The sequence below is a fragment of the Battus philenor genome, unplaced genomic scaffold, assembly GCF_028537555.1.
Source record: "Battus philenor isolate CCGP_79_NKW_IND1 unplaced genomic scaffold, ilBatPhil1.0.hap1 SCAF_1, whole genome shotgun sequence".
Lineage (NCBI taxonomy): Eukaryota > Metazoa > Arthropoda > Insecta > Lepidoptera > Papilionidae > Battus > Battus philenor.
In genome coordinates this window covers 15,687,634-15,701,385 of record NW_027181661.1, presented here as the reverse complement: position 1 = coordinate 15,701,385, position 13,752 = coordinate 15,687,634, and the positions used below count along the sequence as shown (strand labels likewise).

Sequence of the window (13,752 nt, the reverse complement as noted above, 5' to 3'; positions counted from 1 at the left end):
AAGTATTTAAATCTAGAACCAATCACCCTATATAGTTCTGTTATTAAGCTGCTAAAATTCACATTAATGTAGATCAAAGTCAAAATTTTAATTTAATGATACGATAAAATGAATGCGAAATATTCCTTTGTCATACGCCATTTCGGGCGGGTACAATAAAATATTTCATTTTTTGAAACGTCCGCCAACGTTCGACCACAATGCAAACCATGTTCAGGGACTTTGCGGTTCAATGCGTCATGACGGATTACACGGACTGGATTATTTCGATGACGAGATATCTGTAGAAGAAGCGTTCAATACCTGAATAGTTAAATGTAATTTCAACAATTAAAAATAATAAACGAAAGTACAGTTTTAATAGGCAACAAGTATTTATGTATCCTCCTAAATACTGGAATCGTCTTAACATCAATTGATCATTTTTTTATTTATCTATTAATAATTTATTTCAAACTTTATATGGTGTAATGGCGGGCTTAATGCCTAATAGACACGGAATTATATAAGTTATTGTAATATAATCATAATTTTAGCCGTAACACGTCCACTGATGGATATAGGCCTCCACTATTAATTTTCAATGAGAGCAGTAAGACTTTGAAAAGGTCGTCAGTTTTTGGATGGAAGTCATAGGCAACGTCACTTCGCTGTATATAGGCCGCGTCCAGCCAGTTCTATTGGAAGTCCATGTGAGAGCCTATGTCCAGTTATGAACGTCATACACAATGGTGAGCGATTGAAAGTATATATAAGAATTATCTCAATTGTGATGTTTGCGGTAGTAGGCACTTTTAGTAGATATCACGAAATACTAGTTTGACAATTTAATTGTATTAAAAATGGGAATAATTAGATGTTTTATGTTTTGTACTAGGAAACACTTGCCGTTTAAGTCGCGCAAGTTTTCGCTGCAAGAAGGCGGTCGAACTTTTGGTGCGGTAGCTGAGACGTCGTTGACCGTCGGCACTGACGACGAAACTATACCGGAGATTGACCGAGACGAGTTGCTTAGTCATCGCAACGACGACTCCCGTGCTATGCGAAGACACAAGATACATCACAGGGTACTCTTTTGCTATATCGATATTCAATTTCAAAGTATTTTCTTTGATAAGATTCATCGGTGCAACGCTGCACAGATACTATCCTACAACGTGAGGATGGCGATATGGGGAATTTAAGTTCACGGAATCTTACGCTCCGTGAAGTCAGTTCCGATGGAGCTGTAATAGCCCCCGGGCTAACAGCATCAACTTCAACGAAATTCAAGACAGCAATATGGAGTAGAAATGAGGAAGCGGTTGCAAGTGCCGTAATTTTAAAAACTAGTCATAGTTATTTTTTTTCCATAATTACTCATGGAGGGGCATTGTTTTTTTATCAGGGTGTTAAATATTTTTTTCACTTTCTTATTTTTAATTTCTTTCCTTACAGTCTTCACAGTTTCTATCATTCGTCATCTATTTTACGTCACAATGTCTTTTTTACTTGTCACCTTGTCACACCACCTTCCTTCCTCCTTTTCCGCTCCTGAAATACTACAGTAAATTACTTATTTATAACACTTAGAGTTGACAGATAGAAATCTTTTATATCTTTTATATATATGTGAATTTGAAAGGTTTTCAATCGAGAATTGTTTTATATGAAAATCACTGTAATGAAATGAGGCTTCAACGGAAACATGTCACACAGGTGCAGGCTTTAAATTTATTGCAAACCAAATTTCCCGAACGCGTAATTACACGAGATTCAGGTGCTTATTACGTATCCCGACTATGCGATTTAAGGCCACTATATTATTTATGCCTCAAGTCAAATTTATAGTAAACATTATCTTCTGAATAGACAGGTGGAACAGAGGTGATAGAATCGGCTGTATCATTTCTCAAAGTTTTGACTTGATGAACGAAATAGAATAGCCGTCACGATATGTAGTCGAGTCATGTGTCTATGCAATATAATTTTTATTAATCAACAATTCATACTCTTTCAAGTACAAAAATATATTGATTTTGATATGAATTTATTGTTTTCAAAAGTTATAGTAGAAAAAAAATCTTATTTTGTTGAAGTTAACTATATTTTTTACGATCGCAGGGTTCGGTTGTGCACGTGGGACGCAGGGACGGCGGCGACAAGGTTGCAAATATACTTCCAGACGCCACGTTTAAAAAGATGTACGACCACCGGCCGCACGCGGTAAGAGCACAATTTCCTATAAACACTATCGGTTAAATTGTTCGTACTGACACGTGCGATTTGCTTTAGGTGCGAATTTTTGATATCAATTGATTACGTCTTTAGATTTCCAATCTAAGGCGCTCTATATCTTGTGACTCGTGTGTCGATATGTGTTAGTAAGATCCGCGATGTCCTCGATGCAGGTATTCGTCCAGCTTGATGAGCTGCTGGCGACGGAAGATGGCGACTCAGAGTGGAAGGAGACGGCTCGTTGGATAAAGTACGAGGAGGATGTGGAGGAAGGGTCTGCGAGATGGGGAAGACCGCACGTTGCTTCACTGTCCTTCCATTCATTGTTGAACTTGCGACGATGCTTGGAAACTGGTGTTGTACTGCTGGACTTGGATGAAAAGGATCTCCCCGGCGTAGCTTATAGGTAGGATTTCCTAAATGTTAATCTCATATTTATTTCTAAACTTTCTTTAAATTTCTCCTCTAATCTTCAACCTCGGGTCGCCTTTTTCGTTTTTAGAGTCGTCGAAGGTATGGTCAGCGATGGGTTGATAGAAGAAGATGACAAGCCAGTGGTTATGAGATCTTTGCTGCAGCGTCACAAGCACGTACACGACGAAAGGTTCCGGTTTTCGATCAGTGGTCGTAAGCAATCCTACACAAGTCTTCAGGTTAGTGTAAATTCTTTGCCCCGCCGATATATGCGATAAAACTTTAGTCGAAAGACGAATTATCATATTGATTAATATATCCCACTGTCGTTTAACCTATCGATTGATAACGATAATCTTGTTATATAATCTTTTTAACGTAAAACATGTTATAGTAGTGGTTGTATGTACTTACATAGTTTACAGCGAAGGTGCCCAGACGTTTTCTCTTATGAAGCAACACTCAAAATTTAGCTGATTTAGATGGATTCCCTGTATCTATGATTTTAGCGTACTTCCACAACTTGACAAAAATATGAATATTAGATCAGGAAGATGCAAGTTTTTACGTTTAAGTAGCAGTAGCTGAGCTTCTTTAAATATAATCTGCCTACGTTGATAGGTTAAATAAAGTTACTATGTAAAGCAGATGAATTTTTGTAGACTTATGAATTGTGAACTGTGTCTTTTTTTGCCTCACGTGGATTCTTCTGTGAGCCCAAAGAAGTCCACCTAGACCACTTTGAGAACGAAGGGTCTTGCGGTTCGATACCCAGAACACCCTTTACGTCAATGTAATAAGAAAATTAAAAGAGTCATGAAAACTATATTTAGTATTTTGTGATACAATGTTCATTTGAATGACCGGTGCAAAATTCTAAATGTAGAATGCCCGCAGCGATTTTCGATGTTCTGTTAAGAGGAAATATTTGGCTTTGCGAAGCGCATTGGCGAGATTCCCGGGCAACATTCTACATATGAAGCTATTGAAAATATCTTCATGATTAGTAATTTCGTGTTATATATAAAAAAAGAAACTTATTTCATTTTAAAATCGTGTTTACTGTTAACGTTTTAAAGTTAATGATGCTTTATTAAAAGAAACTTAAGTACACTCCATTAGCATTCTCTTATGTCTGTATCAATTATCATAAATTTCTGAAATGAATTGCTTACTAATGCATGTTCTTTATGCGAAAAATATTTCTCATTAACCAACTTATGGTGGAATCTATATGGGGAAGTCATTGTAATGACGGTATATATGAAGTAAAGGATATCTCCTGCAAATTATTAGTCTCATTACAAAAATACTTTTACGTTTTTTTAAATAATAATATTCACCATATTTGTAACTAAGTATATTTTATAATTATTTTATTTGATTACACTATAGTGATGGTTGGTGTTAACGATAAAGATGTTTAATATTGAACTAAAACCGTACCGATGTACCGCATCTTGTACCATATGAATTGTTCCTTTTTTTTCCTCTATTTATTGTCGATGTTGTTAATAATAATAATAAATGTATTTCTGTATAGTTCAGAGTTCGGTTCACGCAAATTTAAACGCAATTTTGTTATAACTTGTACACCATATTTTAGTAATAATTGTAAGCTAAAAATGCAGGGTAGAATTTACGTATGTTTATATATTATTTACCACAGATATATCACTGGATCGAATTACTATATTTTTGCTCTAGGCTCCCAGGCTTGTATTGCATAATGGTTACTAATCAATTAGTTTATTATTTTTTATCCATTTGATATTACACAAAAAGTTAAAGTTTAAATATAGAAGGTTAAAAGTAGAGAACAAAAGAGATCGTATGATATGATAAAAACATAACCTATGTATATCGTATACATGAGTAATTTCCACCTATATATTAATTCATCACGATTTATCTGGAACGTTAAGATTTAGAGATTTTAAATTTGGAAAGAGTATTACTTTTGTCAAGTAAATATCAGCTATGATCGGATTATATGAAAATTCTCTCGCAAAGGGGAGAGGTGAGTAGATATGCATTAAAATGCACATTTTCAAACTGTAAATGTTATATTAGGGGGACCGGAAAGTAATGTCACTTTTTTAAGTTAAATTCACACGACTACATTTTAAACAAGTTTTTATTTCTAATCAACAATACATTAACTTTTGTTATCACCGTTTGTTATTTTGTGTCACCTTTTGCAGTCTGCATCTAGTATATAAATCTTCAATGCCGGAACGGTAAACATCGATCGGTTTTTCTGTAAAATATGTCGATAGAAACGAGATTATTTTCCGGTCCCCCTAATATGTATAAAACTTGTCTAGGATATTTTTTATAGAATGTTTACAATTACCAAAAAAAAATTATAAAATTACACCTACAAATGATATTGCTACGGGAAGCGGACGGAGTATATATATATATATATATATATATATATATATATATATATATATATATATATATATATCGAAAAACTAATCATAGGCGACCCAATTCTAGCCAGTATGAATAACGATAAAAACTGAAAGACGATGGCTTCCAAACATCAGTTTATCTTTATCGAAAACAACAGTCACGTGTTTTGGCACGTAATATCCGTATGTGAAAATATTCAAGGCCAGAGATACAAGCCATCCGCCATCACATAACGCTAATATGTTGCTGGTGATTGACAGCGCTTTACTAGAACGATACAAATTCATTTATCATTTGTTTGACGTAAATTTATCTGTACTGTTGTAGAAAATTTAGCGAACGATGGCATTCTTTGCAAGTCGATTAAATTATATTTATATCTGTACAATTATTTAGAAACTTTACAACCAGTAATAATAATCTGGTGAATACATCACCAGATAGAGTTAATGTCTCTTTCTATCGCACCTTTAAAGCAAGTTATACAGGCTACTGCAGTTACTGCAAGGATATATAAAATGCTTTTATGTAGGGCTACTTTTTAATAAAAGATGTGATTGTAATTTTTTACCAAAAATATATTTTCTTACATTTAACTTTCAGTTTAAACGCATCCTTGCGTCATAATCAAAATCGTTTAATGAGTTTGACTATTTTGTGGTACTAAATACATTTCGAATACGTTATATAGTAGTGCAGTTTTTAAATACTAAAAAGATGTCAACTATTGCGCTTATTAACTTCGTAATTTATTTAAATAGTTTAGTTTTTACAAATAACTGGTTGTAGAGAAATTAGATGAAGACCAAGTAGGCGAACACCCATCCACTGATCTGATGATGTCAAATCAAAGTGGTATATTCTGGTATTCTTAACTCATAAATGATTACTGTTTTCTCTTACTACTGACCTGATGAATGCAAAGTTTAGTATGAAAAGAACTTTTCGTTGTTTTGTCAAAACACTTCAAGACGGTCACGATTTTGACCACGATGTCTAAAATGAACAAATTATACAAGTGTACTCGTAGATTGCGAAAATAAGAAATTAAAGAAAAAAAAATATAACACTCGTAACAAAGTTATCAAATAACATATTCATATTCCATATAACAATAAAATTGCAATGATTTCCTTTGTTATAAATTTTCAAAGCATTGATAGTGTATGAATGTTCTATGGTTTATGCGATGTTAAATAAGGTACCTCGCGTATGCTATAAAATCATGTAAGAACAATGTATCAATTTGTTGAGATATGGAATATGGCGCACTAAATGAGATTTCAATTTAACGTATTACACTTTCGAAGGTAATGTAGAGGAAAAAAACTGAATGAATCGTAATATTTATAATTAATATGTTATTTTTATTACACTACTTCAGTATGTTTACATTTTGTAATAGATAACTCATTTTAGAGCTTCTATGTAAGGTTGTAACAGTGGACGTGATACGGTTGAAATGATGATAAAAGATATCACCAAAAGACCAGTCAAACGGGTTAGGTTTTATGTTTTGAATTAAAACCGTGTAAATTGCATCTATATTTTTTATCGGAATTGTGATCGTTTCAGCCCATTGACGACAGCAAGCTATAGGCCTCTCCCAAAGATATCTATGGGAGAACATAACATAAATCCACGCTTGGCAGGCGAGTTGACGATCGCAGTGGTATTATTGTACTCAGCGACGTTGTTTCCCATCCTATGGAAACTTATATTTGAGCAGTGGCAATCATATATAATTAATATACAAAGTGTTAATTATATATAGAAAGAGAAATATATTCGGAATCGAACCCTTCTTCAGTTCCATTTCTCTATCGCTAGGCTACCACTGCTCAAGTGTAGTTGTAAGTGAAAATATTTGACATGGGTATAAAAATTCAATAAATGTCAAGTACAATTAATATATTACGAAAGTTACGTATAAACACTTTTTTTTAAATATCACAACGATACATCCTGGAAGATATTACACGTAACACAACTACGTGTCTTGTAGGAAATGATAAATATATTTCTTTAATTTAAAAATCGATTTACAATTAAAATAACAGTTTACGTTTAATAACATCGGTGAATTTTTAGACGTTGTGTAGCCCAAAAATCAATTTATGTGGAGCTTTGGAAAGAGTTTTTAACCACTCTGGGAATCCCCGGCATAGAAATACTTTAATAAACGATCTTCGTATTCGATACAACTATAAATCATATTCAATAGTAGAAGGCGAACTGTGAATTTAATAGCATTTTTTGTTCGGATAAACGAACGAGGAATTAACAATGTTATGCTGCTATCAGTTGGCGAAAGATAACGAGATTAGAAATATCACTTAGTTACCTACATAAAAATAATGTTACAAGTATTTAATTTTAAACAGGTTATTCCATTAACGTGTTTACTTTAACGATTCGATCTTTTTTTCATATCTGATCTGAGATCTGCAACAATAACTAAACTGCAATACAATAAAATACAATGAGAATCATTTTATTATTATTATTATAAGCCGGTGGTAGCGTATTTGAAAATCTTGAAAGATTATATGCACATTCAAGGAACCAATAATTTCTCAAATACTCTTCCAAACTAGAATAATGTTACTTACGACCTTTGACACACTAGATAATGTAAATGACGTTGCAGAAATTATTATCAAATCACGATTAAAAGCGATTATTTCAGTTATTTTTCAAAATATTTTCGATACAATAAAATTGAAAACAATTACAGAAAAATCTTTATACGAATTAATATTCTACTTAGTAAAAAATAAAGGTTTTTATTATTATCATTGAGTTCCGATTGAAGTTATTATTATCATATATGTAATTTAGTTCATATGTCATATACCTAAGACTGTTTAATCAGAGATGTAGTTATAAATGTAGTGAAATGTAACGTTGGAAAGGAATTAACTGGCGTGAAATAGAAGTGAACAGGTAAAGATGCAATGTTGTGCAGTCGCTGTGGATGGATGAGGCGGCGGTGAGCTCTGCTGGCGCGAACGGGGCACGAATCCGGTGCTCCATGTGCTCAACGACGAGCGTCTGTCGCCGCCACAGCACCCACCTCCTCGTACGGACTTTCCCAACCACCTGCCATAGTCCAGCGCACTAGATATTACACATGCGCGTCTCATATGATTTCCGTCACAATCATCATCATCATGACAGCCGATAGACGCCGACTGCAATGCGTAGTCTTTCCAAATATTGACTACGTCGTCAGTCAACCTCCTGGAGGGCCTACCCACGCCGCGTCTACCGGCTTATTGTCGCCACCCGCCATAGCTATTGCGATAGTTAGTAATTTTTAGTTCTGCGATTCGCCAGCTGTTTTAAAACCATTTGCATAACAGAAAGCATCAGATCATTGAACAGTTTCCGTTTTAAGAACGACGTATATTTTGTTCAGCGGTTTGAAAGATTTCAATTTTAGATGACAGTTTTCATTATGTCATCCTTTGTTGCAACCTCTCCGCCTGTTACTTTGTTCGGATTTAATATTAGTTGTAAAATAGAAACACATCACCGTAGAGTTTAGTGACTAATTGTTGTCTATAAGTCATCCATAGTTAGTATTGTAGTTTTTTTGTTTTTTATACGAATACTCAATTATTTTCACTGCATTTGTTTCGTTTGTGATTTTCAAGGTTTTTATTGAATGGTTTTTTTTTAACATAATCCTTTTACAGTTCAATAATTTGAATCCCAAGTCTTATATACGAAAGTTTTCTTATAAATTTGTTTGCTAAAAATCTAATTATTCTCCCAGTTGTTCTCTCTATTACAATTAATTTAAGAATATCTAATTTTTTAATATAGAGCTTGTCGGACTCGAAGCGACGCCGTAGCTCGAACGCGCTGCCTCATCATCATGACCGTTCGGAGGCACGTAAGAAAACATCTTCTCCCGGATTGGAGCTTCACGAGGTGGAGTACTTGTCAGCGGCCGCGGCAGCTGGTTCCCAGGATGAACTTCGACGTGGACACAACGACTCTATTATGAAACGTATTCCCGAGGACGCTGAAGCCACTACTGTACTTGTCGGCGCCGTGGGCTTCCTCGACCAGCCTACCATAGCGTTTGTGCGTCTCGCACAAGGGATTCTGATGCCGTCGATCACCGAAGTCCCTGTACCAGTTCGATTCATGTTCATCCTTCTAGGTCCGACTGCCGCAGACCTAGATTATCATGAAGTCGGACGATCCATCTCAACGCTCATGTCAAACCCATCATTCCATTCCATCGCCTATAAAGCCGATGGCCGCCGTGAGCTTCTCTCCGCGATCAACGAGTTTCTGGATGACTCCATAGTGCTGCCACCTGGCGATTGGGAGAGACAAGCTCTTCTGCCGTTTGAGGAGTTGAGAGCTAAAAGTGAGATGATACGACGACGCAAGCGAGACGCACTTGAACGCAAGAAGGCGGCCGAAAAAGCGGCGTCACCCCCCTCCGACGAGAAGAAATCTCTGCTCGCAACTGAAACGGGTGGCCCACCGAAGGAACCTGAAGATCCGCTCTCTAAAACTGGCCGTATTTTCGGAGGTGAGTACATGTATACAGTTTACACAATATATAACTCACCTGTTTCTTCAATAGGACTGTTAAAAAGGGATTTTATTACAAACCAAATTTTCTCGATTGCGTATTTTCATAAAATTCGACTGTTTATTTAAATAACATCACTAGATTGTTTCTTGTTACGGCTTATAATCCATTATTTATTTATTTACAGAGCATGTCAATAACATACACATATTCTATTATCGATTATGTTCTTATTAAAATGTTATAATATATGTAGACATGCACAATATTCGTAAACGTCTCTTACTATAACCGCAAATTAAAATTAATGTTAGAATAAAATTAAAATTATAAAGAGTCAAATATGTTATAGATTACCAAAAAAAATTAAAAATATGATTAAGATGTCATTTGTTATACTAAATATGAAGTTTATTTATTTACATATAACCTTAAATTATCACACATCAAATATATCCGCCATTTTGTCAAAATGTGATTTGAATAAAGAATCTATAGGGATTCGCGGTGGCAGATGTCATCGGCTTTTTTTTTAAATCTACATAGTTATTATTGTTGAAATTCTGTTTATCTGTGTTCATGTGGGTTTTTATTTATTTTAGGAGTCGTGCGTGATATAAAACGTCGTTATCCGTATTACTTGTCAGACTTCCGAGACGCTTTGAACGGACAATGCGCCGCTGCGACAATATTCATGTATTTCGCGGCATTATCGTCCGCCATTACGTTCGGTGGTTTGTTAGCCGAAAAGACTTATGGAAACATTGGCATCTCCGAGACTTTGGTAAGTTATAAATTTTTAATGGTCAATCTTTTCTTAAGGCGACAGTTTTTGCAATACAGAACTATTATGACCACGGTTCGTAATATTTATAATGGTTTACTGAAATTAAAAATAAAAATTAAGGTTTTGTATTATTATCATCTCAGAAATAGGATATCCACTGGCGGATGTAAGATCATAGATATCCAATAGGACCAGCTTAAAAACGCGGTAGTATTAATTAAACAATTCTGGCCGCTGGGGTCATCTTTGAAATGGAGGCCACAAAACGGCTACTGTAGCGTAAGGCATGCCCACAACGTGAACAAATGACCTTGTTAAAGTCTTCAGAAGACGCCAAATGCAGACCGCTTCTAATCGGTCTTATTTGAAATCTACGGAGAAAATCTATGCCTAGAATTGGACATTCTATAGCTGTAACGATAATGATGAACTAACTCTGCCAGTGTGAAACTATTGAATTATATTTTTTATCTCCAACAATTCATGTCACCAAAAATGGTTTCGCTTATCATCACTAACGCAATAACTGGTATAGTCCCTTTATTTTTATACAGGATGATTGGTTATACATGTAAAAACTAGAAACGGATGAATGTATAGTCTCTTTGATGTCAATTAATGTACAGTACGCCCTAATTAAAAATCAAGGATTTCCGAAATAATATTTAATTTGATTTAAAATAAAATTCTGATTACTATATATTAAGATCAATAATTGATTACTACAATTATAGGTCTGGTCACATTCAAATAGAAAAAAAAAATATATATAATTAAATTATACAGTGGGATTGAAAATATATTCACACCAATAAAGAATTTATACCTACAACCAATCATTCTGTATAGTTATGACATAAATCGTAGCTGCATAATGACATGTCAAGTCTGTTATTAAACATATACGTGTTAATATAAAACAGGTATACATTACAAGCGTTTATCTTCAATATTCTAACAAAACTGAACTTGGCACCAACGAGCGTTAATGTTGTAGATTGTTGAGCATCCGTTGCATACGGAGATATGATAAACATATATGATATTAATTAATGTACGCATCTATACTTGCGATAGAATATTATATGACCATTTGACAGATTTGCTTGAATTACGAGTATATGGGGAAAACTATGTCTTACTTATCATATCGGCCAAGTGACGATCATTACAAACCTGTTCATCATTCTTTGATCTTAACTATATTGTCAATCCAATTAATAGTGGGCATAACCACGCCGCGACAACCAGCTCGTGATCATCACTTACCTCTCGGCATCAACAGCTTACAGTCGCACAAGCAATATGCACTGTTCAATACCCTGTTTGGGTAAACCTCTTCGTACTTCCACAATTGTTCTTCGATCCACTTGACTTCACCCTTGAAGCCTTATATCACCGTTTAAAAAAAATTATGTCATTTATTTTGTTTCAAGGTCATTTTAGATGTCTCGCTTTCGAAGTCTGTTAATTAAAAAAAAATTAAAAGTATTGTTTCGCGGTGTAAGTATCAAAAATAGCACAAAATATAACATAACAATGTTATATAACATCTGTTATTTTTTATCTATAGCTCGATGTACATGCTGTCATGTGAGTCATATGCGACTTGTGAATGTTCAGGGCCCACCCTCTTTACATTGGCCATGACACACAAATAGTCACCTGCTTTGACTTGTTGCGGAAAACTTAATTTAAAACCTTACGTGGCATAAGTTCTTAATTTTTAAAGCGAGCTATGAATGATTCGTTGAAGGCTGTCGTCTTAAACAATTGCTTAATTTTAAAATATTTAACAATACATTCTCATATTATAACTGCATATAAAATATATGTGTAGATGTGCCTTTAATTTGTGATAAACTAGGTGAATCAAATGACTTCGCTTGAGTGATTTTTTTTAAATTTCCGCCTGTTTTACACTTTTCAAAATATTTATTCATATGATTATATTTAAGTATTAATTGAAATAAAATAAATATCTTATAAAATTCAAAATATTTATATAACGTTCATTTAAATATGTTTATTAGTTCATAGTTTTATTTCCAATTGGAAATGTAGATTCTATCGAACAAAATGATTCATGACAACTAACTGTACCCTCGTTTGAATACAGGAAAATTAAAAAATACCAAAAGGAAAAATTAAAAAGTCTTATTAAATCGAAAAAAAATAATAATAAAAAGAAGTGCCTTCAAGAAAGCGAGTAACAACATACTTATATGATAGGTGTGTTCTTGGGCGTGCCCAATGTTTGAGTATTTGTTTCGCGTCGCTATGAACTCGTTTTGATTTTATCAAATCATGGCAACATTTCTGACATTTCGTATATAAAAAAAAACCTAAATTTCACCTTGCGAATCACGTAGTGCTCCGAAATTTTAAAACGACAGACAAACAAACGGTTAAAACTTTTCCTCATTACAATACGAGTATGATTAATGTGACCTAGAAAATAAATATAGTCGCAGTGAATATTGCGACCATTATAATTGTACATATGTAAACTTTATTTGCGGAACTTGTGTAATGTCGTTTAATATACCTGTCTTTTGCAATTGGATACAAGATTGAGAAGACACATGAATTTCGAAATTTGAATTTTTTTTCTTTATGTATTGCTATGTATTGCCTTGTACAAAAATATTTATTATATTATAAAATGTGAATATAACGATATGGATTAGCTCGTTGATGTTGCTGTAGATAAAAAAGTAAGTAGTCACATAGCACGCAGAACAGAAGCCATCGGTATCCTAAAGTTTTAGAGTGGACACCACAGACCGGCAAAATTCACAAAATTAATAGAAGACCAGGCTTAATGTTAATCTATGACGTAGCTCTATGTCAGGTAGGACTTCTTTCGTCCTATCAAATGATGATCATTATTGTTCTCTTAAATACCGTTATTTTTAAACGTTCTTCTTATATTTATTTTAAAACAGATTTAATGCGTGTGAAAAGCTTCTTAGCCAGACGCGCTAGCCGAGTAATTAACTTATTCTCCTCTTAAGAACTCTTACGTCATTTTTATTTAAATGTTTCGAACTTAGTTCCTTTTACTGAAATGAATGGATTTCCTTCAAGGTGTTCACGTGTGCTGGAGGAGTTTTATTCGCTCTTCTCGCTGGCCAACCAATGATGATCACAGGCGCTACCGGACCTCTGCTATTGTTGGACGAATCATTGGCAAACTTCTGTCGTTCGTACGGATTCGATTTTCTGGCGGCTCGTATGTATTGCGGCATTTGGATGATAGTGATTGCACTCTGCGTGGCATCTGTAGAAGGAAGCGTGGCTGTCAAGAAGATAACCAGGTAAAACCTTTACTGTTCACATTACATTCACTTAA

The 13,752-nt window shown here is 34.3% G+C and overlaps 1 protein-coding gene across 1 annotated transcript in view; it reads left to right on the top strand.

Moving 5' to 3' along the window:
• Positions 1–13,752, top strand: part of Ae2 (Anion exchanger 2) — a 109,616-nt gene that overhangs the window by 82,949 nt on the left and 12,915 nt on the right. Inside the window, exons 5-11 of the mRNA XM_068764947.1 lie at positions 878–1,067; positions 2,104–2,205; positions 2,391–2,623; positions 2,720–2,870; positions 8,884–9,607; positions 10,213–10,394; positions 13,488–13,717. Coding sequence (XP_068621048.1) covers positions 878–1,067; positions 2,104–2,205; positions 2,391–2,623; positions 2,720–2,870; positions 8,884–9,607; positions 10,213–10,394; positions 13,488–13,717 — 1,812 coding nt within the window. The remainder of the gene's footprint in view (positions 1–877; positions 1,068–2,103; positions 2,206–2,390; positions 2,624–2,719; positions 2,871–8,883; positions 9,608–10,212; positions 10,395–13,487; positions 13,718–13,752) is intronic.